Consider the following 26,827-nt stretch of genomic DNA (forward strand, 5'->3'; position numbering starts at 1 on the left):
TAGAGAGGAATCCAGGACTTACAAGTTTGTTTAAATTCATAGTAGAAATTGATTTTTTTAAAAGTCTGCCTAAAGCTGGTTAAAGACATTAAAAATAGTCAGGTATAGTTTACTGCCTCTGAGTGGGGTGATCTCTGGCGTGTTAACGCTACCTAACCGGGCTAAACCTGTTTCCTTCAGGGTACTGTAGTGACTTTTTTGACAGCACCAACTGCGTAGATTTATGAGACGCACATGAGGACGGTATAAAGGGCCTAAGATAGGCCCAAAGAATATTAGCTCTCCTTCTTAAGTTCCTTTGCACTTCCAGGCAGTACTTAGCACCATGTGCTTAAGTACCTAATAATGCTAAAAAATTTTAGAGGTATCCATTCCACATTATGCTAAGTGTAAAATGCTACTTTAATATTCAAATACATGAACCATGACAACCATAAACTCTCTTAAAAGGAAAGTAACATTTAAAGGAATGGTATATAAGCCTTTGGTTAATCTCAATAGCAGGTAGTCAGGAATACATCAGTATTTTGCTGCCCCTTTTGTAGCCTTACTGGAAATGACAGTAATATATTCAGAAACAAAGCTAAGTCATGATACATAGAAAATCAAATGCCAAGCTAAATTTATTTTGCTAAAGTAAAACTGTTGAACTATAAGAAAAATAAGTGTGGTCTAGATTTTGCATATATGGAGAAAAAACCCTGAGATTACCAATTGTGTATCACAATACTCTTATGTAGATATTGAAGACAATGGTGTTAATACAACTTGTACAGTGGATTAGTTGACAGTTTAAACTTGATCTAAATATTACCGTTGAATATTTGCTTTATATTGAGAGAACAAATTCTGGCAACTTAACGACGCTAATTTAAAGCAGCTAAATGTTGACTTAAAATAGTTAAAGCTTCTAACAGCTTCGTTTAAATAGTTTCTATTACTTTACTGTTTAAGTTCAGCTTTTTAATAACATAAGGGTAACACTGGTAATTAAACTCTCAAAGGCTCATTAAATTTCTATTAATAAGGACAAAACAAGTTTACTGAAAATAGCTGGCTTCCCTTTGCCCTCCAGGTTACATTAACAACACAAAAAGTAGACAAAAATCAAGTAACTAGACAGCAAAACATTGATTTTTTAAAAAGAATGTTGAAATTACATCTTTAAACCTGTGAGAATTATTATTCAAAGAAAGCTTGGCCACTGGGAGCAACCTGTGAATCTGTGACTTTCTCACCATGCACACCATGTATTTTTTCATAAATAAAACATAAGAAATGGCACTAAAAAATGTATTTTTCCTTGACACCTGCAAATTTTGATTAGCAGATATACTCTGAGGCTCCAAACATGTAAACAATTTACCCTATCTTATAAAAGAGCAAAGTCATGTGGTAGCAATATAATGAATTATAAAGTGTAGCTTCTTCCAAAAAAAGAGGTTAAATATTAAGAAGATATTTGAAGTGCTGCATTCTTGAAGTCAGTTCAATTTTACCCAAACTTATTTTAGGTCATTAAAGCCTAGGGCAATGAGCTTAAGTAGAATTTGATTAGGAATACCAAAAGTCAGATTTACTTGCTGCATTTACTCTCATGTTGCACACCATAATTAGAAATCCCAGAATCACAAAGAGAGGAAAACAGTTTTTCCCAATTGAGGTTTTACTACGCAGGAAAAAAAAGAAAAATAACAAACAATTAATATATTCCATTTCAGTCTACATAGTTCAAGTAATAAATGGTCTCATAATTCAGGCACATATTTTGGCCAAGCCAAGTTTAGCTTTATCACATTTAAAAAATTCATGTATAAAATAAGTATCAGTTCAAAATATAGATTCCTTTTTAAGAAGAGCCTGCAGGAAATATAAAAATAATTAAATTTGGTGGAAAGGAAATGTTAAAACTGCCTGAAATTCAGAAGATGTAATGTTAATGTATTGTGTGAAAAATTATCATTAGGTACAGCTGCTCTCAAGGGTATCTTGTTTTACTGTTTAGACCTGAGGTACTCAATGTGGATCTCCTAATTCATGCTACTACGAGGGGCCCTTAAAATGCTCCATTTCCCCTGCCTGTACTCCAAAAAACCCTCCTAGTCCCATTTCCCCGCCCTTTCAAAGAAGCATATTCTAAAATTTTAGAGAGCACTTTTTGGAGATTTTCCTCCTACAGGATTAAAAAATCGTTAAGAATTACTGGTTCAGACATACACCCCTCATAATGGTCTAGATTGCTTCAAAATATGAAATCAAGCTATAATTAATTTTTTACATTAATTTTAGACTTTAAATTTCTATATAATTAAGATCCCAGTGTTTTAATGAAAGAAGTAGAAAATAGAGTATATATAATTCAGTATCACCTATTTGTCTCAAATACAAGTACAGTGAGTAGTTAAGTAGGTAAACAGGAATGACAACATAATAACAAAAATAGAACTTTTATATTTGCCCAAACTGAATTAACTCTATTTCTCTAAATTCAAGGTGTATGGCAAGTTGAATGTTTGATCTTAGCGACTGTTACACTATCAGTTTAACACAAACTCTGAAGGAGGCATTTCTCTGTTCACATAGACTTCTTAAGTATGTATGTGCTGATCTGTAAATAGTTTTCCTTTCACGTTTGGTATCTAACCACTAAATATGTATATTTCAAATTAGTCTATGTGACCCTGTATTCCTCTCTTCAGAAGCATCAGTAATGCATTTGGCCGGGAGTTTTGAAACATGAACATAGTGTATAATCTTGATAGTATGAAAAGAGTCCCAAATACTTCTTTTTTAAAGGTTAACATTAGCAAAAAACAAAACTACAATTATCATCAGCTCTATTTCCTGAAAATTCAGTTGAGGTAACCTCTGCAAGTCACAGCTCCACATCTGCACACAGTTCTGACCCTCTTTTTGGCTGGGCTGTGGTCAATAGAATCTGAAGATATATCTCCAGAACCTGAATACATAAGACAAGACACACAAGAGAAAGAGAGTGAAGACAATTCAGAATGAGTTCCAACTTTTCTATCAGTTTTAAATAAATGTGAATACTCAGAGACAAATCATTATGAATTGTTGTGCAAGGATGGTGTGGGCTAATAAGAGATAAAGTGTATGTTATTAGCCCATATTTATGAGAAAGGATTTCTGAAATGATAAAACTTACTGGGAAAATTCAATATACAATCATTCTTTTCATACATTTCTTAAGAGCCATAAAGCAAGGTCAAATAGTAACAATATGTAAAGAGTTAGAAAAACAAAGGAAAGAAAACACTTATATTGTCACAATAAAGCAAATAGAATTAAATGTTCTTTTTAAAATCCAGTTTCAAGTAGGAATGCAATAAATTCATGATTTAAATCATATTTTCAATCCTTTGAATAAACATCTTTTAGTAAATATTCAGAAATGTAGGCTTACAATTTTTAAAATGCAAATAGTATTGAGAAAAGATGTTATAGTACAATAAACAAACTTCCATAATGGAAGTTCTGAGAAAAGCAGATGGCAACGTGACGTAGAAGAAAGAGCATTACTCAGCCCAAGGTCAGTCAGACTTGGACTCTAGTTTCAGCTCTCTTGGATAGCTTTGTGACCTTGAGTAAAAAGACAAACTCTCACAGCCTCATGTTTTCATCTTGAATATTCGTTTGGTTCAGATGATCTAAGGTCTTTGCCTACTGATTAGATTCTCCAAACTGAAACACCACCAATGAAACTGTACTGGAAAAGCATACCTTTCATCTGATAATCAAAAGTGAGCTCTTCTCCAGCATTTATGGTTCTCGTGGAAAATAATGCTATTCGGGGAAGACGAGTATCGAGGTTATCAATGAAAACATTGAACACCTGAAGATTTGGGTCACACTAAAAAGGAACATTAGAACCCATTTAAGTAAAAATGACATGAATGAGCTCTTCTACATGGCATATAAAATCTTTAATTTCCCAGAGTACTAATTTTTTAAGTTCTACGGGAAATTAAGTGGCTTATTGTTTAGAGGTCTTTGAGGCATGCACATTTTTAAAAATACTGTTTTCACTTATAGAAAATTCCAGACACACATAAAACCAGAGAAAATAACATAATAAATCTACATGTATCCACTATACAGCTTCAATAATTATTAACATTTTTGCCAATGTCTTTTCATCTAGTCCTAACTTTTTAATTTTTCTGGAGAATTTTACTGCAAACCCCAGATAACGTCATTTCACCTGTGAATATTTCAGTAAGGCATATTTAAAGAACTAGAATAACTGTATTTAAAAAAATCACAATAGCACTGTAGTAACCAAATTTCATACAGCATGGGGTTTCATTGCTTAAAATTTGTTTGGAATTCTTCAATATTTTGAGAACTCTACACCGAATTCTGGAATAAGCAAGAAAAAAGATCCAGTGAATCATACTAAGAAATCAAAATAAGCGTTTAATTTGTCCATGAATAGAATACATCTATTTTGAGATTATCTCAAATTTATCATTAAGAAAAAAATTAGGGCCCGGCCCTGTGGCCAAGTGGTTCAAGTTCCGTGCTCCACTTCTGCAGCCCGGGTTTGCAGGTACAGATCCTGGGCACGGACCTACTCCACTCACCAGCCATGCTGTGGAGGTGTTCCACATGGAAAAAAATAGAGGAAGACTGGCACAAATGTTAGCTCAGGGCAAATCTTCCTCAGCAAAAAAAAAAGAAAGAAAGAAAAAAAGAAAAGAAAACAAAGTACAAGTTTAAGTAAATCAGAAAACTAACAAGGGAGTCAGATGGTCTCTGACATTTCACTACCAATCATATAACAGTTTCTTGGTATAAAATCCATTAGAAGTTAGGGCCGGCCCCGTGGCTTAGCAGTTAAGTGCGCACGCTCTGCTACTGGGGGCCTGGGTTTGGATCCTGGCTGTGCACCGACGCACCGCTTCTCCAGCCATGCTGAGGCCACATCCCACATACAGCAACTAGAAGGATGTGCAACTGTGACATACAACTATCTACTGGGGCTTTGGGGAAAAAAAAAGGAGGAGGATTGGCAATAGATGTTAGCTCAGAGCCGGTCTTCCTCAGCAAAACAAAGAGGAGGATTAGCACGGATGTTAGTGCAGGGCTGATCTTCCTCACAAAAAAAAAAAAAAAAATCCATCAGAAGTTTAACAAGGCCTGTCAGCTACATAACTTACTCTCCGAGACCCATTTTCCTTGTAATCTATAAAATGGAGATAATGTCACTTTCATGAGCCTAATACTGTTATCCACCTGGTACTTAGTAGGTGCCCAGTAACTATTAACCTCCTTCTATTTTTGGAACTAGTTTTCATAAAGTACAAGGTTCTGTAGTTAAAGTGCCAGCTGTGTTCTAAGTTCTTATCAAATACGAATTAAGAGCACCAATATATAATGTAGAAAACAGTCCTAAATACTTCAGTACTCCACAAATTCTTAAATTTTATAAAAATGCTAACAAGTTTACATTTTAAGAGAATATGGCCATCTTTAGTTGTATATCCTAAAACTCAGCTGTGTTAACTTCTGTAAGAAACCTAGATAGTTGCGTGTGATTCTTAAACATTTTACCTCTTGACTCCTCTGCTCATCAATTTCCTTCTCCATATGAAGATAATACCTATCCTATAAAGTTGTTGGAAACTTTGAATGAAGTCACATATGTAAAGACTCTTGCAAAATGCACGGTATTTGGCAGGCACCTCAATGATTTGTCCTAACACAGCAATGATACCATGACTTAACAGAAGAGGCTCTTGTATTAAAATATTTTGGAAATATTAAAAGGGTATGTAGTTTAAAGATAATTATTCCTCAACAATGGAAAACCATTAAACCAGTACCAAGTTAATTAGTCCTGTCTATACTTTAAGTATTTCTTACACTGTGATTCACAAAATGAGACACATTTCCATATCGAGCTGCATCCACTGTGAATTCATCAGATTCATAGTCCAGATCAAAGAGATATGTGATTCCTTTGTTGTCATATAACTGCCCCCGTCTTTCAGCTTCTTCACTTGTGATTACCTAAAAAGAAAAAACTATAGTATATTTATACATAGTATAGTATACAGTATATTTATATATAGCTATTGCTGAACTGAAGAAACACTCATCCATAAGTTAATTAATATATTAATGCCTACAAGTGTTTAAAAAGTAAGAAATTAAAGTGTCATCAAAACAAACATTCATACAAACTACTCTAGAAGAGCTAGGTGTGAAAACGAAGGGAGGAGAAATGATGGTACAAAAGACTTATGATTGTTTAAAGAGGAATTAGGACAACCCAACAATTAACAAGTTGAAAGAGTGTACTACTTCCATTCTAATTATTGAGATGTTCAAAAAGCTACACAACTATAAGCTCTCTGCAGGACATAATGGAATGTAAAGCACTAAATTGACAAGTATACCGTATATGCTCTAAATATGCTCTAAAGGCATATTTTTCCTATAACTAATCTGTGTGCAGTTACAAATGAAAGTTTGTTACAAATACAGGAGAGAAGGTATGTTAAATCTGCACTCAACTGTATGGAAGGTTCAGTTTTGTAGAAGAGGTTGTTTCCATGAAAGTCTGTAGCTCAAAACCATCATCTACAATTCTGCTCAGTTCTGCACAGCTTTACCACATGCTCAGCTTAGGAAACCAAAAATGTCTAAAGTGATTCATAGTGTCAACCAAATTTAGCTGCTACATTCATTAAGTCAAAAAAGAGAATAATTTGATGATACAAGATCTAGTATCCTGAAAAGTGATTTATAATAATCTGCCATTGTCTAAAAATATAAGGATCCAATTTAATCTCAGAATTCTAGATGAATATAGATAATCATAGGTAATCCAATTCCAAACAACTTTTAAAATGTCAGATTTGACAAGCCCAGATATGCAGTCACATATTTTTCTAGGCACAGCTGAACCCACCATTCAGTTTGAGGAAGTGTGGTGCAGAGGTGAAGTGCACTGATTTTGGAGCCTTGGTTTTGAATCCTGGCTCTTCTTTACTACTATGTGACCTTGGGCAAGTTGCTTAATTTCTCTGGGCCTCAGTTTCCTCATCTATAATAATGGAGATAATACCTACTACCTCATAGAGTTGTTGAGAGAATTAATGAGTTAACACATAAGGTGCTTAGAAGAGTATGTGGCACACGGTTAATACTACTTTTTGTATATATACCTTATATATCTAAAAATAAATTTGCTTAGTATTTGGTAATGTAGAGAATAGTCTTTGCAGCCGACTTGCAGATACAAAGAGTTTGGATTTTCTTATGGATGCAATAAATGCTTTTATGTATATTTTATAATACTTGCTCATACAGCATTGGTCTACTCTACAATATCCTTCATACTGACACAAAAATTGAGTTTTGCCAGGTCTGGCCCCATGGCGTAGTGGTTAAGTTTGGCGCGGTCTGCTTCGGCAGCCTGGGTTCAGATCCTGGGCGTGGACCTACATCACTCACCAGCCATGCTGTGGCGGCAACCCGCATACAAAATAGAGGAAGACTGGCACAGAAGTTAGCTCAGGGCGAATCTTCCTCAAGTAAAAAGAGGGAGATTGGCAACAGATGTTAGCTCAGGACTAATCTTTCTCAACAACAACAACAAAAAAATTGAGTTATGCCAACTACACTTAACCATATTTGGTCAAATGGATGAAGTAAATTACAATTTAAAAGTTTCAAAGTCAGCATGTATTTAGATCTGATTTTCTTTTTAGGAGTTTTATGTAAAAATAGTCGTCGTATTTTAAAATCTAAAAATGCCAGTTTCAATGACCACGAATGGGTGTTTGTTGAAAGACGACTGTATCCATTTCATTTGTCATTCTATATATTTTTTGTTCATATTCAAGTTTATATTTCTAATTATGCCAGTGAACCCTTCTCTCAAACCTGAAATTTCCACATATTTCCAAATGATAATATCAAAATGATAGTACCAAATATCTATGTTACTGAGGTAAAAAGTAACTTTTCAAAAGCGTAAACCTTCCATGCACATTATTTGCTATGCGATAAATTGAACGTACCTCTCCAACATATTCCATGACAAAACTCATTCTTTTAATCTTCACAAGGGTTTTTACACCCCAGCCACAGCCATTGCTAGTTCGAAAGATGCAAAGTGTATACTGTGTGCCTTTTTGTACAATCCTATTGGGACAATCAGGTCCACATTGACACCTTGAGTTGCATTCATAAATGGGGGTACCAGGTGGGATTTTAATTTGTTGGTTTTTATTATAAGCCAAAAGAACTCCAGCTTCAGCAGGACAGCATTTCTCAAAGAAGCAATCTGTGCATGAACAACCAAAGGTAGCTTCATTTACTAAGCTGATTCCAGGAGCTGGTTTGTATTCATTAATGTAGTAGAAGTCTGAAGGTGGGCCCTCTAAGTCAACAGTATTTTCAACAAAAATCATTCCTTTATGATTCTTTCTTCTGTTGAGTTCATCTTGCCATCTCTGGAGAGCTATCCTTTGTTTAGCCTTCTTTACAATGTACTCAGCAACGGCAGGTTTCAAAGCTTTGTTATTGTCTTTTACAGTTATTGCTTTGCCTTTCTTTACCTGAGATAAATAATTATGCTTGTCATTAAGGAATTGCTGAAGTAGTAAAGGGCACTTGAGATTTTGCAAAGGTTCCCAAGTATTTGTAGAATCTGGCCATCCTTTCCATTTTACAAGATAATATTCCATATCCTTAAAATATAAAAGAAAATGCAAATCAGATTATGACAGTCCCATTTATTTAAAATAACTTACTATCTTAAGGAGTAAGGTATCCATTATCATTTTTCTTAATCAAGTTCAGAATATAAAGAATCACAAGTTTCTAGCAGATGAAGTACAAATTATAAAAATAAAACGATTTTTCTTTATATTATATAAAATATGTATAGAATTAGATGTGGCAAAATATATTTGACCAAAGGCAAAAGCGTTGCACCTGGAGAAAGATAAAAGTACTGAAATTCATGAATATTTTACCAAACAGTGATTACGTTAAACAAAAAAGTATTTCTTGATCATGGAAATAGGTAGTCCCCAAACTAACAATTTATGACTTAGATTAGTGGCTTATGTGGCCAGCATAGATGTAGGCATCCTCTAAAGTCTGTAATTTAATATGTTACGCTCGATACAAGGGAAGTTCTATTTCTCGATGTCATGGCACACATCCCCTAGATGTTCTAGAGATACACTGTCCAATACAGTCATTCCTAGCCGCATGCAGCTATCAAGCACCTGAAATGTGGCTAGTCCGAATTGAGATGTGCTGTAAGTGTAAGAGACACTGAATCTCAGACTTAGCACAAAAAACAAATGTAAAATATTTTTTAACTTTTAAAAAATGTTGATTACAAATTGGACAGCACGATTCCAGAGAATTCTTCCCTTATTTAGATTCACCTGTGATCAGATTAGGTAGCAGGCACTCAAGCCACCAAAGATCAAATATTGTGATTTATCCCTCAGACTGCTATTGGCCACCATGGTACCTGGGATCTTGCTTTCCTACCCCAGTGACTTGACTATGTCTTCTTCACTTAAAGTCAGGCAATGCCATATTAAGTTTCTCTTAAAAAACGTAGTCAAGGGCCTGCCCAGTGACGCAAACGGTTGAGTGTGCGCACGCTCCGCTGCAGCGGCCCGGGGTTCACGGGTTCAGATCCCGGGCGCGCACCGACGCACTGCTTGGCAAGCCATGCTGTGGTGGCGTCCCATATAAAGTGGAGGAAGATGGGCACGGATGTTAGCCCAGGGCCAGTCTTCCTCAGCAAAAAGAGGAGGATTGGCATCGGATGCTAGCTCAGGGCTAATCTTCCTCACACACACACACACACACACACACAAAAAGTAGTCAACTATGTATAATAAAAAAAATTCTGAAGTAAAGTCTCTCAATTTTTTCTTTGTCCTCTGAAGTAGCTAACATATCCATGTACCCTAGGGTAAAATGCCTTCTGAAATATGAAAGTGATTAAATTGCATTCTATAGTTTTTAGTTATCATTTTAATTAACAGATATTAATAGAAACTTAATTGGGATACATTTGCTTTTCTGTCAAATTTTTAATAAAGTTTTTATTATAAAGTAAGGATGCCCATGATGGTTGTTTTACTATACGTAATTTATTAATGCCAAATGACCTGGAAGGTCTAGGCAATGTGGTGTCAGACATATTGCTGAGGCAGAAATCGGGCAGAGGAGCACTGAGGCAGCTTTTCAGGAACAAGTCACTGAGCTAAGGGAGTGAGCTTATCTTCATCTCAGTGTTCTATTATATTCTATTCAATAAGCAGTAATGCTTGTGAGTTAAAAGAACTTTGCTTCTTTATGAAAATGGTCAAAATATGTTTTTTTCTCTGTTAAAACAATGTAGTTAAATTATGGTGTGAGGATATGCACAAAAACTGTACTTCCATGGAAATACATACTGTGATTCTAGAAACAAAAGTGTTAGCCAAATTGACTCACTAAAGATGTAACATGGATTTCTCCCTCCTGTCACGTAACTCCTACAATTTGGGACGGTTGTTAGCAGATCTCTGCTCAACAATAATGAGATCCACTTGGCAGTATCTAACATTTCTACTCCCCTTAATTATAAAAGTTTTTAATTTTTCTGATTCCAAAATAAAGCAATGCAACCCTGGTCCTCCTTTCTTCTGCCAGTTTTTCCTACCAAAGCCTTGGGTTACGCCAAAAGTTGCCAGCAAAGAAACAGAAACACTGGCTTCAAGTCAGATGATTAAGCTAAATTATCATTTATCAAAACTAAAAACACCATGCCACTGGTTTGCTTCCAAAATAATGCATAGTATTGTTTAATGATGAGTCACTTGCATTTTCAGTGACTAAGTTTTGTATGTTAATCACATTGGTACCTACTTAATTTATGGATGATGAAGATGCTTATGAAACATGAGTGCTTTGGGCAAAATCGTACAGAAATATTATTAATTTTATTTCTACTACTTTGTAGACTTCTTTTATTTTATAAGCATATTTTACTTCTAAAATCCAAAAAAGATATTTCCATTTTGAAAAATAAGATAATTTTATACAGAAAAACCAGTTTGACCTGAGAAACAAATTCAATTAATTCAATATCCTAAAATTCCAAATAAAAGTGAAAAAGTTCATAAGCCTCATATATTATATATCAGTATCTTATTCTGATATGCAATCAACTCTTGATTACCTATAGAAATGGAGTACAGTCACAAAAATGATCCAAAAATCACTCCTGTATAATTTGGAATGCATCATATGAATTTTTTCTTAAAGACATTTTCCCCCACTATGTTTGGCTTAGGTTAAATTCACTCTAATATTTTAGTATCTATAATAAGTATATGCAAGTTCCATCATTAGGGGGTATGATGAAATGTAAGGTAATACTAGCCTTTAGGAGTACAATCTCATTGGAAAAAGAACGCAATAACATGTAAAATAAGTAGCAATGCAAGGTAGTACAATTTTAAATGCCAAAACAAATAAGACAATAAATATCACTAGAATATAAAGAGGGAAATCAATATAGGTCAGACCATGAGAAAAGGTCACAGAGGAAGTAGAACAAACTACACTGTGAAAGACTGATAGGATTTGTTGGGTAGGGAACAGGGCAGCGGGGATGAAAAACACCAGCAAAAGCTTGGAGCTAAGATTTGCATGAAGTATCCAGAAAACAGTGAAGAGATGGATTTGGCTAGCTTTAAAGTTGAGAATATTTAAGTGAGAGATAAAACTCTAAGGGCAAGGCGAGAGAAAATTTTAGACAGCCTTGAACACCTGACGAGGCCTTTGAACTTTTGTAGGCCAATGGTTTTTACAATTCTTGGAAACCATAGTATTTCTGTGGGGAGCTTCATTAAATACAAATACATTTATTTCCATCTTGTTGATTAAGAACAATTTTACCAGTCTTCTAATTGCCAAGCAAAGAGCTCTTCAGTCCTCATCTTACTTATGCTTTGATATCAAGATTCTCCCTTGTTCCTCTTCTGCCTTCTTTGCTAAGACCCCTACCCCTGCCCCTCACTGAAACAATGCAGATACTCAGGGCTCTGTCCTTGGCCCCTTTTCACACTAAACAAGTGTTTATTATCCCTTCTGAGAATCTGAAGAAAGCTATGGACCTTCCCCTAACAAAATTCACATATGTAATATTTTGGGTAATTTCAGCATATTTACATTCCAGGTTAAGAATCCCTGCTCTAAGTGCTCTCTCTGGGCAACCTTATCACTCCAATGGTTTAAATTATATGCTGAGGACTCCCCAAATTTTATCTGCAACCCCATATATCCAATAGCCTACTGGATGCCCAACAGGGTCTTAAATCAACCTATCCACATGGAACTCACCACTCGCCTTACTAAACAGATTCTTTCTGTATTCTCCCCATCAAGAGGAATTTTACCCTGTATACCTAGTCACACAAGCCGCAAATCAGGAGATTACCCTCAATTCTTTCCTCTCCTCAATCCACCACCAAGTTTCTTTAGATGCTTATGCCTGTCCATCTCTATTACCATAGCTCTAGTTACTTCAGCCCTTCAACTCTTGCCTGGAATACATTAATCTCCTAACTGGTTTCCCTGCCTCCAGACTGACAACACTCCCAACTATCTTTCTTTATTAAAGTGTAGAGTTTTTGTATAAAAACAAATATCCACAAGTACCAGTCATTTTGTTATTTTCTTGCTTAAAAATTTTAATGTCTCCCCCATTGCCTAAAGAATTAAGTTCAAACTTCCTACTATAACAAAGAAGATCATTCTTTTTTTTTTATTTTTGTGAGGAAGATCAGCCCTGAGCTAACATCTGCCAATCCTCCTCTTTTTGCTGAGGAAGACTGGCCCTGGGCTAACATCCGTGTCCATCTTCCTCTACTTTATATGGGACACCTCCACAGCATGGCTTGACAAGCGGTGCGTCGGTGTGCGCCCAGGATCCGAACCAGCAAACCCCGGGCCGCCGTAGCGGAGCGCGCGCACTTAACCACTTGTGCCACCAGGTGGGCCCCAGAAGATCATTCTTGAGTGGGACCCTGCTGCCTCTCGAGCTCACTCTTCCCTTATGGCCCCCTTCACACACCACCCTTCAGCCACAGTGCACTGCTGCTAGTACTTGAACATGCCAGGCCTTTTCACACCTTTCTGCTGCTTTCGTCACAAAGTTCTAATTAAAATGGCCTCTTCCATTTGCCTAATGAACACTTGCTTATTTCAGTTTCACCTTTTCTGTGTAGAATACCTATTCATCTTTAAAACTTAGCTCAAATGTCATCTCTCCTGGGAAGTCTTTCCTACCTCTCTTGCCCAAGGAGGACCGATCACTGCCAAACCCCCTTGTGTTACCATTTCCATTTCTCTAAACTATAAGAGATTTGTGTGGAGGGATGGAATCTTATTATTCGTAGCTCCAGAACCAAGCACAATTGCCTACGTATCTTACGCTTTGACTATGTTTCTGAATGTATAACAAAAAATACGACTACCAACATGTATGCAATGTAAAAATCACTAGTAACTAGTCATGCATCATTTAACAACAGGGATATGTTCTGAGAAATGTGTTGTTAGGCAATTTCGTCATCGTGCAAATATCATAGAGTGTACTTATGCAAACCTAGATGTACAGCCTACTACACACCTAGGCTATACGGTACTAATACGGTCATATATGGTCCATTGTTGACTGAAATGTCGTTATGTGCCGCATGACTGTATATATGAATCCTTAAAAGAAATACAAGCTGTTAAACTTCACCTGGAGAGAAGAATTCATGGTTTTTCAATATTTGTTCTGTCATCTGCTGTCTATAGCCAATAAGTGGTAGTAAGCAAAAAAACCTTAAAAAAATACATATGGGAGGAAAACAACAACAAAAATCTGTCTTCCCATTAGCTAATTTTTTCCTGCAAATTTTGAAATAATCACCATATTCAATATTAGTGGTAGAATAGCTTGAATCTGATTATGAAAACACCAGCGTTCCATGGCAGCCCAGTTTGAGAGCAGTTATGGTCAACAGAAAAACACTGGATTCTCATGCTAGTAACTGACAGAGAGTAGGAATTATGAGACCTGAGTTAGAGGCCCAAGACTGACACACACGAGCAACGTGACCTTGGAAAAGGCCTTTGTTGGAGCTTTTTCTCCTAATCTCTAAAATCTGGGTTTTAGTCTAATAATTCCTATGTTATTCCTTTTCTTAACAAACCACTCTAAGTACAATCAGTCTTTTAGGAATATTAACCTATTGTCAGATGTGAAATATTCTGTTAGTATGTAACATGTGGTATAGTGGTGGTTCTCGAGACAGAGAATTACCTTGATACTCCAAGAAATCAAAGCTTTGGGTAATAGTTCTTTCTTAATACGTGCTTACTAAGGGAGAAGCCCCACCAGCGTGCATGGGGGTTCTGGTTCTTCACTAACGCGATACGAATGTTAATAGAGAGCACCCACGGTTTTGTCAGAAATTTTTCTGTGTGAAGGGGTGACATGGCAAGAACGTGGCACAGAAAAATCACAGAGCACTGAGACTAACACTATAGTTTATAGCGTTTAAGTTCAACTGGACCCTGACATGAACTCATAATACTAACAACCCTGTTGCTCCCCTAGTTGGCATTCTTCCCATTTCGAAGTTGGCTATTTCAGGCATCCTCCACTTGTTCAAGGCTCCTGTCCACTACCTCCCCCATTATTTTCAGCAGCACATGATCTCTGCTCCTAATGCAGAGAGAAAACAGAAACCACCAGCAACAAATTCCCTTGATCTCCACCCTTCCATGGACATGTAAGTGGAGAAGGTGGATGTGGATACAACAGAAGAGAGGTACTTCCTCCATCAATTATCCCTCCTCTCCCATCTCTTCTGTTTTTCCCCTCTCTCCTGGTTCTCAATAGCATTTAAACTTCTCTCATTTTTTTTTTTTTTTAAAGGTTTTATTTATTTATTTTTCCCCCAAAGCCCCAGTACATAGTTGTCTGTCATAGCTGCACATCCTTCTAGTTGCTGTATGTGGGACGCGGCCTCAGCATGGCTGGAGGAGTGGTGCCTCAGTGCGCACCCGGGATCCGAACCCGGGCCGCCGGCAGCGGAGCGCACGCACTTAACCGCTAAGCCACGGGGCCGGCCCTAAACTTCTCTCATTTTTTAAAAGCAAAATTAAACTAAATCTCCTTAGAGATACAAATGCTCAAATATGTAAGGAATCTCTAAAAGATATGATAAATTACTAAAAGATGAGAGACTGGAGACCAAGGTACAGGGTGGAAGATTTCTTTCAGTATAAAGCCTCTTATAACATTTAATTTTTTAAACCACATGCATATATTACCTACTCAGATTCTTCTTTTGGTGAGGAAGATTAGCCCTGAGCTAACCTCCGTTGCCAATCCTCCTCTTTTTGCTGAGGAAGATTGATCCTGGGCTAACATCCGTGCCCTTCTTCCTCTACTTTATATATGGGATGCCTGCCACACTTATGGCTTGATAAGCGGTGTGTAGGTCCATGCCCGGGATCTGAACCTGCGAATCCTGGGCTGCCGAAGCGGAGTGTGTGAACTTAACCACTATGCCACCAGGCTGGCCCCAAGATTTTTTTAAATAAAATATCTAAAACTATAAATAGCCTTACACCCTACACAGCCCTTTTTCCCTTTCTTCAAAGCTAAAATTCTCGAAAGAGCTGTCCATGCTACTTGACTCTACTTTCTCACCTCCAATTTACTCTTTAATTCATTCTATTTTGGCTTCTTCTATCTATGCCACAGAAACTGTTCTAAGGGCATCAATGACCCCTCCGTTGCTCAATCTAATGCACGCTTTACAGTTCTTCTTTGACCCACTGGTCACTACTCTCTTTTGCTCACATTACCTCTTCCTCAGGCTTCCATGATTTAGTCTTCTGGTTTTCTTCCTACTTTTCTTGCCAGTTTGTCTCAGTCTCTTTGACAGTTCTTCCTATGAGTACCCCTTGCTATTCCTCAGTCTTTGTTCTCTTCTCACATTTTCTTTGCTTAAATTACTGCAACAGCCTCTTACCACTTTCAGTCCATTCACAGCACAACAGCTAGAGTAATATCCTCAACACATCCATCTCATCATGCTGTTCTCCTGCTCAAAACTACTAAATGTTTCTCTGTTGCCCATAAGAAAAAGTCCAAAATTCTTTTCTTGACATAAAAGGAGTTGCACTTTCTGGATCCTGTCCCTCCTTCCAACCTCATTTCAATCCCTCTTGCTGACTATGTTCCACTCACACTTTCTATTCCTTGAAGAAGTCAGGCTTTCTTCTGCCTCAAGACCCTTTCCCATTTGTCTTTTCATCCTTGAGTACTAAATTTAAATATTAGTTCCTCACAGACACCTGCCTAGTCTCTCCAGGATAAGTTAGAGCCTTCTCTTACATTAGCACTTACCTCAACTATAATTAAGTACTTTGTACAATTATATTTAAGGTTTTCCACCATCACTAAAAGATAAACTCCATGATATCAGGGTCCATACCTTTGTCATTCATTGCTGAGATCCCTAGTACCTAGCATAGGACATGGCAGATGGCCAATAAATATCTGTTGAGTTAATGAATGGGTAACTGTATCCATTCCCAGGGCTGCAATCACTATCTTTTTGCCAATTACTTCAAGATTTATGTTTCCAGTTAATTCTCACTCCTGATTTAGAGCTACATTTCCAACTATCTGCTGGTCATCTCACACTTAAATGTTTTCAACCTTCTCCAAACCCAAGCTAGTCCTCCTATCCCAATCCCCCTATATTCCTGGGTCTTGGTGAACAGTGTTATTATCTACACCACTGCAAGTCAGCAACCCATGTTTTCCTAGATGTGGATCCCTCGCTGCCAGATCCTCACCCAACTCCCTGACCACTAAACCAGACTTTTAAATTTTACATCCTTGCTGATTAAAAAAAAAATCACCTACTTCTCTCCATCTCCATTGTTACCACTCTGGTTCAAGCACCGTCATTTCTTGCCTAGATTATTCCGACAGCCTTTCAGAGTGTGTAAACTGTCTATGTGTCTTTCCCCTCCCTGCCAGCCCACTTTCCTCACTGCAGAGAGAAAATTCTCTGAATTACATATCTGATTGTGTCACTCTCTTTAGAACCTTTCACATGACTCCCTGTTGCTATAGAATGGCTGAAAGTTCCTTCACTCACCTCTCATTCTTTCCCTCCCATATCCTGCCATTCCCTCCTCATATTAAAGCCACAATGAATTACAATACTTGTCTTTTCAGGCCCCAGCTGGATATCACCTCTTCTGGGAAGCTTTCTGTGACCAGGCCTAGGTGTGCTTCCCACAGATCTTGTAATAATGTCTGCCATAGCACTTATACTATATTGCAATGGAAGATTTACTTGTCAATCTTTCTCACTAGGCTGTGAGTTTCTTAAGGTGAGGGACAGTTTCTTATTAATCTTTATTTTCCCAGTGCCTAACGTAGTACCTGATATACAGAAGAAACTCAAATGTTTATTAAGTGAGACTACAGAAAGAAGAAACAGGAGATATTAGTCAACAGATTGCCGCTATCATCTGAGCATGAAGCAATGAAGGTCTAGTCTAATAGAGATTGTGAGGACTGGGGAAATCACTGAAGCAAAACTCAATTCAATTCATTAACCACTAACTAAACACGCATTATGTACCAGAGACTACAGTAAGACATAGTCCTGGCTCTCAAATGGTTGACAATTTAGCAGGGAAGGTATGAAAGAAAGCTATAAAGTGTGATAATGTCTACAATAATGACAAAAACAGTGCTTTAGAAATCCCGAACATGAAGCAATTAATTTTGCTGGAGGTGAGGAAGGGAAGAAGGCTCCATAATAGGTGGTAACCTTTCAGCTGAACCTTGCAGGCCAAGTAGGATTTTGCCAAGGAGAGAAGGGAAACAATAGTATTCCAAGAGGGAAGTGGATGAGAAAAACAAAAGGACACAAAGGTGCATGATGTGTTCAAGGAATCAGAATATAAGCAATGTCTATTTTTAAGCTATGTTCCCAATGCTTAGAACAGTGCCCGGCCCATAGCAGGTGCTCAGTAAATCTTAGCTAAATGAAAGAATTTACAAGTTTTCCAATGTGGATAGAAGGTAGGATATGTGACAAGAGATGAAGCTGGAAAGGTGGTTGGTTGGTGGCCAGATGATAAAGAATCTCAGTCCAAAGGGTCGCAGCCTAGACTGGTAGACAACAGGGAGCCATTAAAAGGTCTAAAGCAAGGCCCTAATGCAATCAGAGCTGTGGTTTAGAAACAACTGTAATGGCTTTGAGGAACATGGTATTGAGTCAATGTCTTTTATCAGCTAAATGGAGGGGAACACACAAGAAAAGCACAGGGTCATAAGCTCTTTCACCTGCCCTGAATATGAGAGTGAGAGAGAGGAGAGAAAAAAGGTAGAGGTATGTTGGCTTATAGATTAAATAATTTGTGCTAGGCAGAAGAAATGGGGGATACAAATAGGGTGTTGAGGACATAAATGTGCAAAGTAAGATTGCTTATTCCAAAGCAAGAAATCAAAAGGATTGCTGAGAAGGACAAAGGAGAAACTAAACAGTAAAAGCTATTCAAAACTGAACTACAACACTCAGGATTCTGTATAAGAAAGAATATTGGTAGCTCCTTCAATGTAAGTACAGATCCCTAGGGAACTAACTCTCTCTGTGAAAGTATAACAGGAATAAAAAGGAAAAGACAAACAGAGAGGCAGAGATAATATAATCTGATGAGCTATTAGATTTAGAGGGTAGGAAGGAAAGAAGAATTGAAGATGAAATTACAAGGTTAGGTAACTGGGAGTATTATGATTCTGTTAACCTAGATAAGGAACACTTGCTCAGGATGCAGAGTTGAGGGAGGAAAATGAGTGCAGTTACGACTATTTTGAATTTGGGTACCTGTAGGGCCTCCAGTTTGAAATGAAGCCCAGAAAGAGGTCAATGCCTCAAAAAGATTTGGGAGTCATGAGCCAAATAAATCTAAGTAGAAATTACTGGGAATGAGGTTATCTACAGAGCAACTTCAAGGTGAGTCTCAAGAGGGCCAAGGACAGAGCCTTAAAGATTATCTACATTTCACAAGGACAGATAAGACAGTAAAGGGGATTCAGAAAGAACAGTAAGAAAAATACATAGGTGGAAAAGAGGAGTGGAGATAGAGGTGAGTAACAATAATGACAGTAAACACTTCTATAGTAAGAACAGGTCAATTTCTGTTGTAAGCATTTTATCTGTATCAACTCATTTAATGCTAATAACAATCCTATGAGATGGGTACTATAACTAACCTCATTTCATAAGTGAAGACACTGAAGGACAGAGAGGCTAAAAATTTGCTGAAGATCATACAACTAATAAATGGTACAGCCAGAATTTGAACCTAGGCAGTCTCAGCATAGACAAGAGAGTTTCAAAGAAAGGGTAGCCAACAGTGTTGGATGTTGCAAAGAAGTTTAAGATTTGAGGTCCTCAAATTTGGCAATTAGGAGGTCACTGACAGGGGCATAAATCAGAATAAGTGGGTTAGAAAGTTAATGAGAAGTGAAAAGACAACCCACAGGAGGAAATTTTTGCAAACTGTATATCTGATAAGGGACTATCCAGAAAATATGAAGAACTATTACAACTCAATAATAAAAAGACAAACGACCTAATTTTAAAAAATGGGCAAAGGATCTGAATAGACCGTTCTCCAAAGATATACAAATGGCTAATAAGCACAAGAAAAGATGCACAGCATCGTTAGCCATCAGAGAAATGCAAACCAAAACTACAATGAGATACCACTTCATACCCACTAGGACAACTATAATCAAAATGTTAGAAAATAACAAGTGTTGGTGAGGATGCAGAGAAACTGACATCCTCATACAGTGCTAGTGGGAATATAAAATGGTGCTGTCGCCTTGGAAAACAGTTTGGCAGTTCATCAAATGGTTAAACATAAAGATACCATATGACCTAGCAATTCAACTCCTAGGTATGTATCTAAGAGAAATGAAAACATGTCCACATAAAAATTTGTACATGAATGTTCGTAACAGTGATATTTATAACAGCCTCCAAACAGAACAACTCACATGTCTATCAAGTGATGAATGGATAAATTAAACGTGATATATCCATACAATGGAGTATTTGGCAATAAAAAGGAAATCAGTATTGATATATGCTACAACATGAACCTTGAAAACATTACGCTAAGTGAAAGAAGCCAATCACAAAGGACCATATACAGTTGTATGATTCCACTTATACGAAATGTCCAAATGGGCAAATCTAGAGAGACAGAAAGTAGATTAGTGGTGGGCTAGGCAGAGAAAGGAGAATGGCGAGGTTTGGGGAGTGACTGCTAAGCAGTGGGGTTTCTTTTTGGGGTAATGATAATCTGCAACCATTCCCACAATCAATTTTAGGATAACTCTGAGAGTATACTAAAAGCTTTGAATTGCATGCTTTAATTTAGTAAATTGTATGGTATGTGAATTATATCTCAATAAAGCTGTTTTAAAAAGTTAATGGGAAATGAAGTAAAAGGAAAAGACAGGAAATGCTTGAGTGGAGAGGTAACGTCAAAAGATTTTTGAAGGTTAGGGAAGATCTGAATAGGTTTATCAATTGAGATAAATCAGTGGAGAAAGAAAACTTGACCCAAAAAAGACACCACAGATTAAGCAAAGTCCTAAAGCGGATGGATAAGAAGAAAAAAGAAAAACAGTGACACCTCTGAAAGTAAGCATAAGCAACGGTGAGACTTCATACTCGAAGGATCCTACTTCTCACTGAAGTAAAAGAGCTCTGCAGTTGAATACGAGAGGGTGAGGGATAGAGTACGAAGTCTAGAAAAGTTATAAAAGTTGGGAAAACTGCTAACAAGAATGGGAAAAGAAAGCAAAAGATAAAAAGCTTGTCAAGGAGAACCGAGCAGTGTGAGAACAGAAATAAGCTTTACTGGAGCCAACATGTGTGATTATACAATACTCGCAGCTACGCCGGCTAGGCCAGAGTTTGTGAACCGATGTGGCAGATGATTGGGCTGTTTTGGGTTGAAGGTTGCTGAGAGTGTAGGTGAAGTGCTTGATCATAAAATCCCACTGAGCGGGGAAGGCAGTGATACCAAAAGAAGATGGATGTCTCAAAGAAGAACTGGATTTAATGACTGACTTGATATGGAAGATGAAGGAGAAGGAAATCAAAGAATGAAACAGATTCCTGATTCATTTATCTGGAAGAACTAAGAGATTAATGACCCAAACAGGGTTCTTCGAGAGGGAGCATGCTATAGAGAGATGAATTACTCAAAAGTATATTGTAAAGTTTAGACTGAAAAAAAACAACCCTGCCATGTTTAAGAGGAAGAGCAGGTGAGTGAGGCCCAGAGAAGTTAAATGACTTTGCTGAAGCCACAAGACACTAAAGGAAGGCTAGAAATGCCTTTGAACTCCAGACCATTCTATTCACCACAAAACCTCACTAATGGCTGGAGTTTGACGTGATGGCAGGAAACACAAATGGTGATGCTTCTTGAGGAGATTCAGTAACACTAAAATTGGTTTGAATTTCTAAGGTTCATTTCAGGTGATAGTGGGGAAACATGATTCAGGAACAAAATGAATGACGGGAGAAGCCAATCTGAAATAAAACATTTGCTCTGGTAATCCACATGGAGATAATCAAGAGTTGGATGTAGAATGATACAAGCACCTTAAAACATTCTAATGCAAGAACGTTTTATGTTTCAAAATCCTCTCAATGTTATTTGGCAATATAGATGATAGGACATATAAATTTTTACGGTTTAGAATTTTAAACATTAAGAAGAGCTTTGCTTACTTTTAAGGTTCTTTTTATGTTACAGAAATATGAAATACTGAATTGAAGTTTGATTACGTCTCTTTTAAGGGGCTAGATATTGACCTTACCTTTACTACCTTGTAGTCACACAAGTATTCCACCTCATAATTGTTTAGATTCCTTTTGGTGATTCCAATCGATTTACATGTGAGCTTTTCTTTTCTACATAATTCCTGAAGAGTATCAAGTGAAACTAGGCAAGGCACACACCAAGCTACAATAAGAAAATAGAATTCTTTACTAATGAAATAGCTACTCAATTAAAACAAAAGAAAAAAAAAAAGAAAAGGAAAAACTTAAGACCTCTATATTCCCACCCTTCAACTAGCAATTTTACAGGACTAAAAATTCATATGACAAGGAACCATTTATGTGTCTTCAAGAAAAAGTTAAGCCTTGAAGAAATATTTTGGTAAATTGTCGTCTTGGATTTTCTCATGGGTCTCTATTCTACTATGTTTAACTGATGTCAATTAATTTCTACTAAGCCACCTGAACAAAATGTTTCACGCCTGTAAGCTTTCTTAAGATTACACATAATATGATGCAAAAGTCAACAGAGATGTTTTTGACTTTTCCATTATATTCTACATAGAATATAATTGTTGTTTTAATAACTGTAGATCTCTAGGACATACTTATTACTGTTAGAAATATATCTTAAATATATTTTAAAACAATCTTATAATTTGTTAAAAAGTAACTTTTTCCCTTTCTCTTAGTTGGACAATAAACCCTGAAATCTCATTGAAATACAGTTCTATAGTCAACATAGACATCATATGTCCTACTTCTCCCACTTTGGAATGCTGCATGAAATTTTAATTCCACTTATTATTGTGCCCATGCTACAATGTATTATTATCAAGGTGAATAAACCCAAGAGTTAAAGTAAAATAATGGAGTATATTGATTTTCCTAATACTCATTTCCTGTATTGTTTTTAAAGCCAAGAATTACGAGTAGTCAACGTACATAATCCATATACCAAGCTTGAAGAAAATCAGACACACTCATAATCAACCTTACAGAAGCCACTGACTAATTGTGCTGCAGAAGATTTTACCCTCAAATTTCTGTAAACAGTATGCCACCATACTGCATATAAAATACGTTAACACAAACAGGTTTAGAAATATGTAATAAACTTGGTTTTATGGCTAGTGTTATGGGAAGCACTAGAGAGGATAAAGGGTCCTCTGCCTCAGCCTTTGCTAGGCCACCTAGCTACATGATCTTAGTGAGGTTTCAAACATCTTTCTGGGTTTCAGATTCACTGAAAAAATGTGAGGGTTGGAGTAAATGGGGGTTACCAAAACAAAATCTCTCAGTAAACTCAAGCTTTACGTGGTAGCTCTCCAAGGTAGATGTGGTAACCTTTTCTGTTTTGAGGAGATTTCCAGGGAACAGAGAATATAGCTGCTCTTACTATATCCTTTCCCGACCCTCCTCAACTCGCACGCGGACTTCATTGTCAGAAACCCTGAAGCACGATTTCCACCACCCCCCTTCCCACAAAGGACTCATAATTCTAGACCAAGAAGTGAAACAATATTTTCCACCAAAAAATCTGGGGGAAGAGGTCGCTTGCTTTGGAGTGGTGGTTTGGGGTAGGAGAGTGGTAGAACAGCAACGACCCCTTAAATCCCTTCCATTTAAAAAACTTCAGGATGTTTCGTGTCAATTTAACCTCACTGTGCTGATCACGTGCAAAGGAGCCTCCTGTTTTATCTACCCAAGGTGTATTTGTCTGTTCCTACCATTTTTATCTAGCTGAAGTAACGTGAGGATTCAAGACACAACCCTCGACGGGAATGCTATTTTCGAGAATAAGAAAAACTGAAACATAAAAACTGCAAACACTTGGTAACAATTCCGATTGTCTATAAGAAGGTAGCCAAAGAATTCATTTGCAAGATTAAACATTGCATTACCACTACCACCACACTAGTTCACACTAACCCCTAGTGCAAGAAAAGTTTGGGGATTATGAGTTCATAATCTACGTGGAGAGGAGCAGTGCTGGAAAACACCCTTAAAATTCTAGAATGCATTGAAGGTTCCAGTCTTTCGGAGAGCGCGACACCGACACACACCCACTTTCAGTACCTAATTCTCTCGCATCCACATGAATAACATGCAAGTTCTTGGGGGGTATAAAAATGACCGTAAACCAGAGACTACATGCTCAAATCCCACTTTCTAGGATATTATCCAACGAGGGATTTAGCCTCCTAGTGCGTCCGAATTGGGGTATACCCTCACTTCCTTTCTCAGCGCCCATACTTCAGCCCCTTTCTTTTTCCCTCTGGTCCTGAGCTCACATTTCCACCACTGGGCACCTCCGGATCCCGGCTGAGGCCAGCCCCCACCCCACAGGTCCTGCTCGACCACCACAAAGGATCCAGCCACGCGCGTGCCCACAGGCCCGACCCCAGGGGATTACCCGGAGCCGCGGTGGTCGCCCGAACACCTCCGCACGGCGGCCAGGCGGGGAGGGGCGTCGGGCCCGCCGGGCAGCGGGGGCCGGGCCACCGAGTCGGCGGGACCTCGGCCGGGCGGGAGGGAGGCGCCCCCGGCGCCGGGCGCGCGGGCTGGGCCCCGCGGGTGCGGGGCGCAGGAGGAGACTGCGGGGAGCGGGCGGGCCGAGCCGCGAGAAGGGTCAGGGGCCGCGGGAAGGGGGGCGCCCATGTGGGGGCCGAGGTGTCAGCAGCGCGGGAGGCGGCGTGTCGCCGCGTCGCGCTCGGGCGGGCCCGCGGGTCCCGGCCCCGCTTCCTGGGCCTCGGGAGTTTGCCTAGAGCGCGGGGCACGGTGAGGGGCGCCTCTCTCCAGCCCTCACCTCCTCGCGCCTCGGCCGTCGCCATCTTGGGGAGCTTTCATTCAAACTGGCGCGGTCGGACCGGATAGCTCAGCGGGCCTGACGCCCCGCCCCCGCCCGGCACGCACTTGGAGTCGGGGGCCGGGGCTCGGGGCTGGAACCCGCGAGGCGTCCTGACGTCACCGGGGCCCGACCCCGGCCGCGGCGGCGAGCGCGCCTGCGCCCCACGTCGCATCCCGGCGCGCGGCCCCGAGGGGCGGGCTCTACGGGCGGGGGCGGGGCGCTCAGCCGGGCTCGCGCAGCGAGCCATTCGGGGGCCGTACATCAGGCCTCCGCGGGCCTTTTCGTTCTTTTACACGGGCACTCCGTGTACACTGTACAAAATTCAGACCGTAGAGCGGAGCTGTATGGTGCAGAGTACGTTTCCCTCCCAGGCCTGTTCCTCAGCCACCTGAGCCCAACTGACCATTACGTTTCCTTCTCGTTCCTCCCCTGGATCCCAGGTTCTCAACACTGGCTGCGCGCTGGGATCACTTGGAGAGGTTTTGTGTTTTGGCCCCACTCGCGGAGACTGATGTCACGCGTATGGGGTGTGACCTGGGCACCGGAGGTTTAGAGCTCCCCAGGGGATTCTGGTGTGCAGCACAGTTTGAAACCACCGGTCCAGATCAGTGCTTCTCATACGTGAATGGGCACAGGAATCATCTGGGGATCTTGTTAAAATGCACATTCGAATTAGGTAGGTCTGGGCTGGGACCCGAGGTCTGCATTTCTGACGAGGTCCCAGGCTGTGCCCGATGCTTCGAGGTCGGGGGCCACACCTTGGTGGCAGGGCTGCGTGAGGCCCACGTCCGCTCCCCAGGACAACTCCAGGAGCTCTTAACTGGTCTCCACCCACCCCGCCCCCATCCAGTCTTCACACTGCATCCATGGTGACTGTTCTCAACAATCCAAAGCAGAAATCTTGGAAGAGGAAATTGCGAAAACTTCAGTTGAAAGTCCTTTGATATCTACCAAGGATTTTTAAAAGAAATTTATGTAAAAAATTACAAAAATATTTCAAAGCATCATGTATAAATTTGAAACACTGGAAGTAAACACAGAACATTAAATTGATTCCCTTATGAAATACTGTCTAGCCATTAAAAAATGTTTATGAAGGCTTTAGTATTGGGGAAGTGTTTAATATGTTAAGCAAAACAAACAACAAAAATCTATAAAATACAGTTTCAACTATGTAAGAAACAATGTACTATAGGAAGACAAATATAAAACCTCTGGGGAGTGATTTCCTTTTTGATCTGTAGTTTTTACATATTGAAGCATTTTCTATAATGAGTATCTTATTACCCTGATGATAAGGAATAAAGGTCCTATCCAGCCCTTTCACACGGAAGGCCCTTTGTGATATGGTGGTTCCTGTCCACTTCTCAAACCTCATTGCTAATAATTTCCTCCTATTCTAATTCGTCACTTCCTCGAATATTACCCATTTCCTGTCCCCAGGACTTCGGTCAATCCTGTTCTCTCTGCCTACAAAATGCCTACTTTTTCCCCATCTTTGCTAGGATTACTCCTACAGACCCTTTAAGACTTAGATAGAGCCTCACCTCCTTCCCAGGGCTTCTCTCCCCGCCCCCCCAAATGTACTCACCGCCCTCCTGGATATCCTAACAGCACCCCATGAGCATCCATCCTTACTCAATTTCTTTCTCAGTTTTCCTTCTACCTCCTTGGCCACTCTTGACTCCCCTTTTTGGCTCCTCTTCCTCTATCTGACCTAAATGCTGGTGTTCCTCAGGGCTTGGCCCCAAGACGTTTCTCTTCTGCTCTCTCCCTAAGTGACTGCCTCAATTCCCATGGATTTAAATATCATCTTTATGCTTAAGATTCTGTGTTTTGTCTCCAGCCCTGCCTGACCTCTGCCCTGAGTTCCAGACTTGAATATCCACAGTGCCTAGCTGACAGATCCCCTTAGGTGTTGCACAAACATCTCAAATTGAACATACTCCTAACAATACCCTTCATTTTTGCCTCCAGATGTGGTCCTCTCCACTGCATGCCCCACAAACTTTCT

At 39.0% G+C, this 26,827-nt stretch overlaps 1 protein-coding gene across 4 annotated transcripts; it reads right to left on the reverse strand.

Annotated features, from left to right (window-relative positions):
• Positions 1-605: 605 nt before the first annotated feature.
• SUV39H2 (SUV39H2 histone lysine methyltransferase) lies at positions 606-24,896 on the reverse strand. 4 transcript variants are annotated; one of them, XM_087420805.1, is made up of 6 exons: positions 24,379-24,896; positions 22,001-22,146; positions 8,055-8,726; positions 5,890-6,036; positions 3,745-3,874; positions 606-2,959 (listed from the first exon to the last, which is right to left on the reverse strand). In XM_087420805.1, exons 1-6 carry the CDS (start codon positions 24,794-24,796, stop codon positions 2,853-2,855), a joined length of 1,620 nt encoding a protein of 539 aa, XP_087276931.1. In that variant the 5' UTR covers positions 24,797-24,896; the 3' UTR covers positions 606-2,852. The 4 variants fall into 4 exon arrangements, with proteins under 4 accessions (XP_087276931.1, XP_004425404.1, XP_004425405.1 ...); XM_004425347.3 differs by having other exon boundaries at positions 24,772-24,889; XM_004425348.3 differs by lacking the exon at positions 22,001-22,146 and having other exon boundaries at positions 24,772-24,890.
• Between the last annotated feature and the right edge of the window lie 1,931 nt (positions 24,897-26,827).

The sequence above is a fragment of the Ceratotherium simum genome, chromosome 32 (genome assembly GCF_057802395.1).
Source record: "Ceratotherium simum simum isolate JZ-2026a chromosome 32, ASM5780239v1, whole genome shotgun sequence".
NCBI lineage: Eukaryota > Metazoa > Chordata > Mammalia > Perissodactyla > Rhinocerotidae > Ceratotherium > Ceratotherium simum.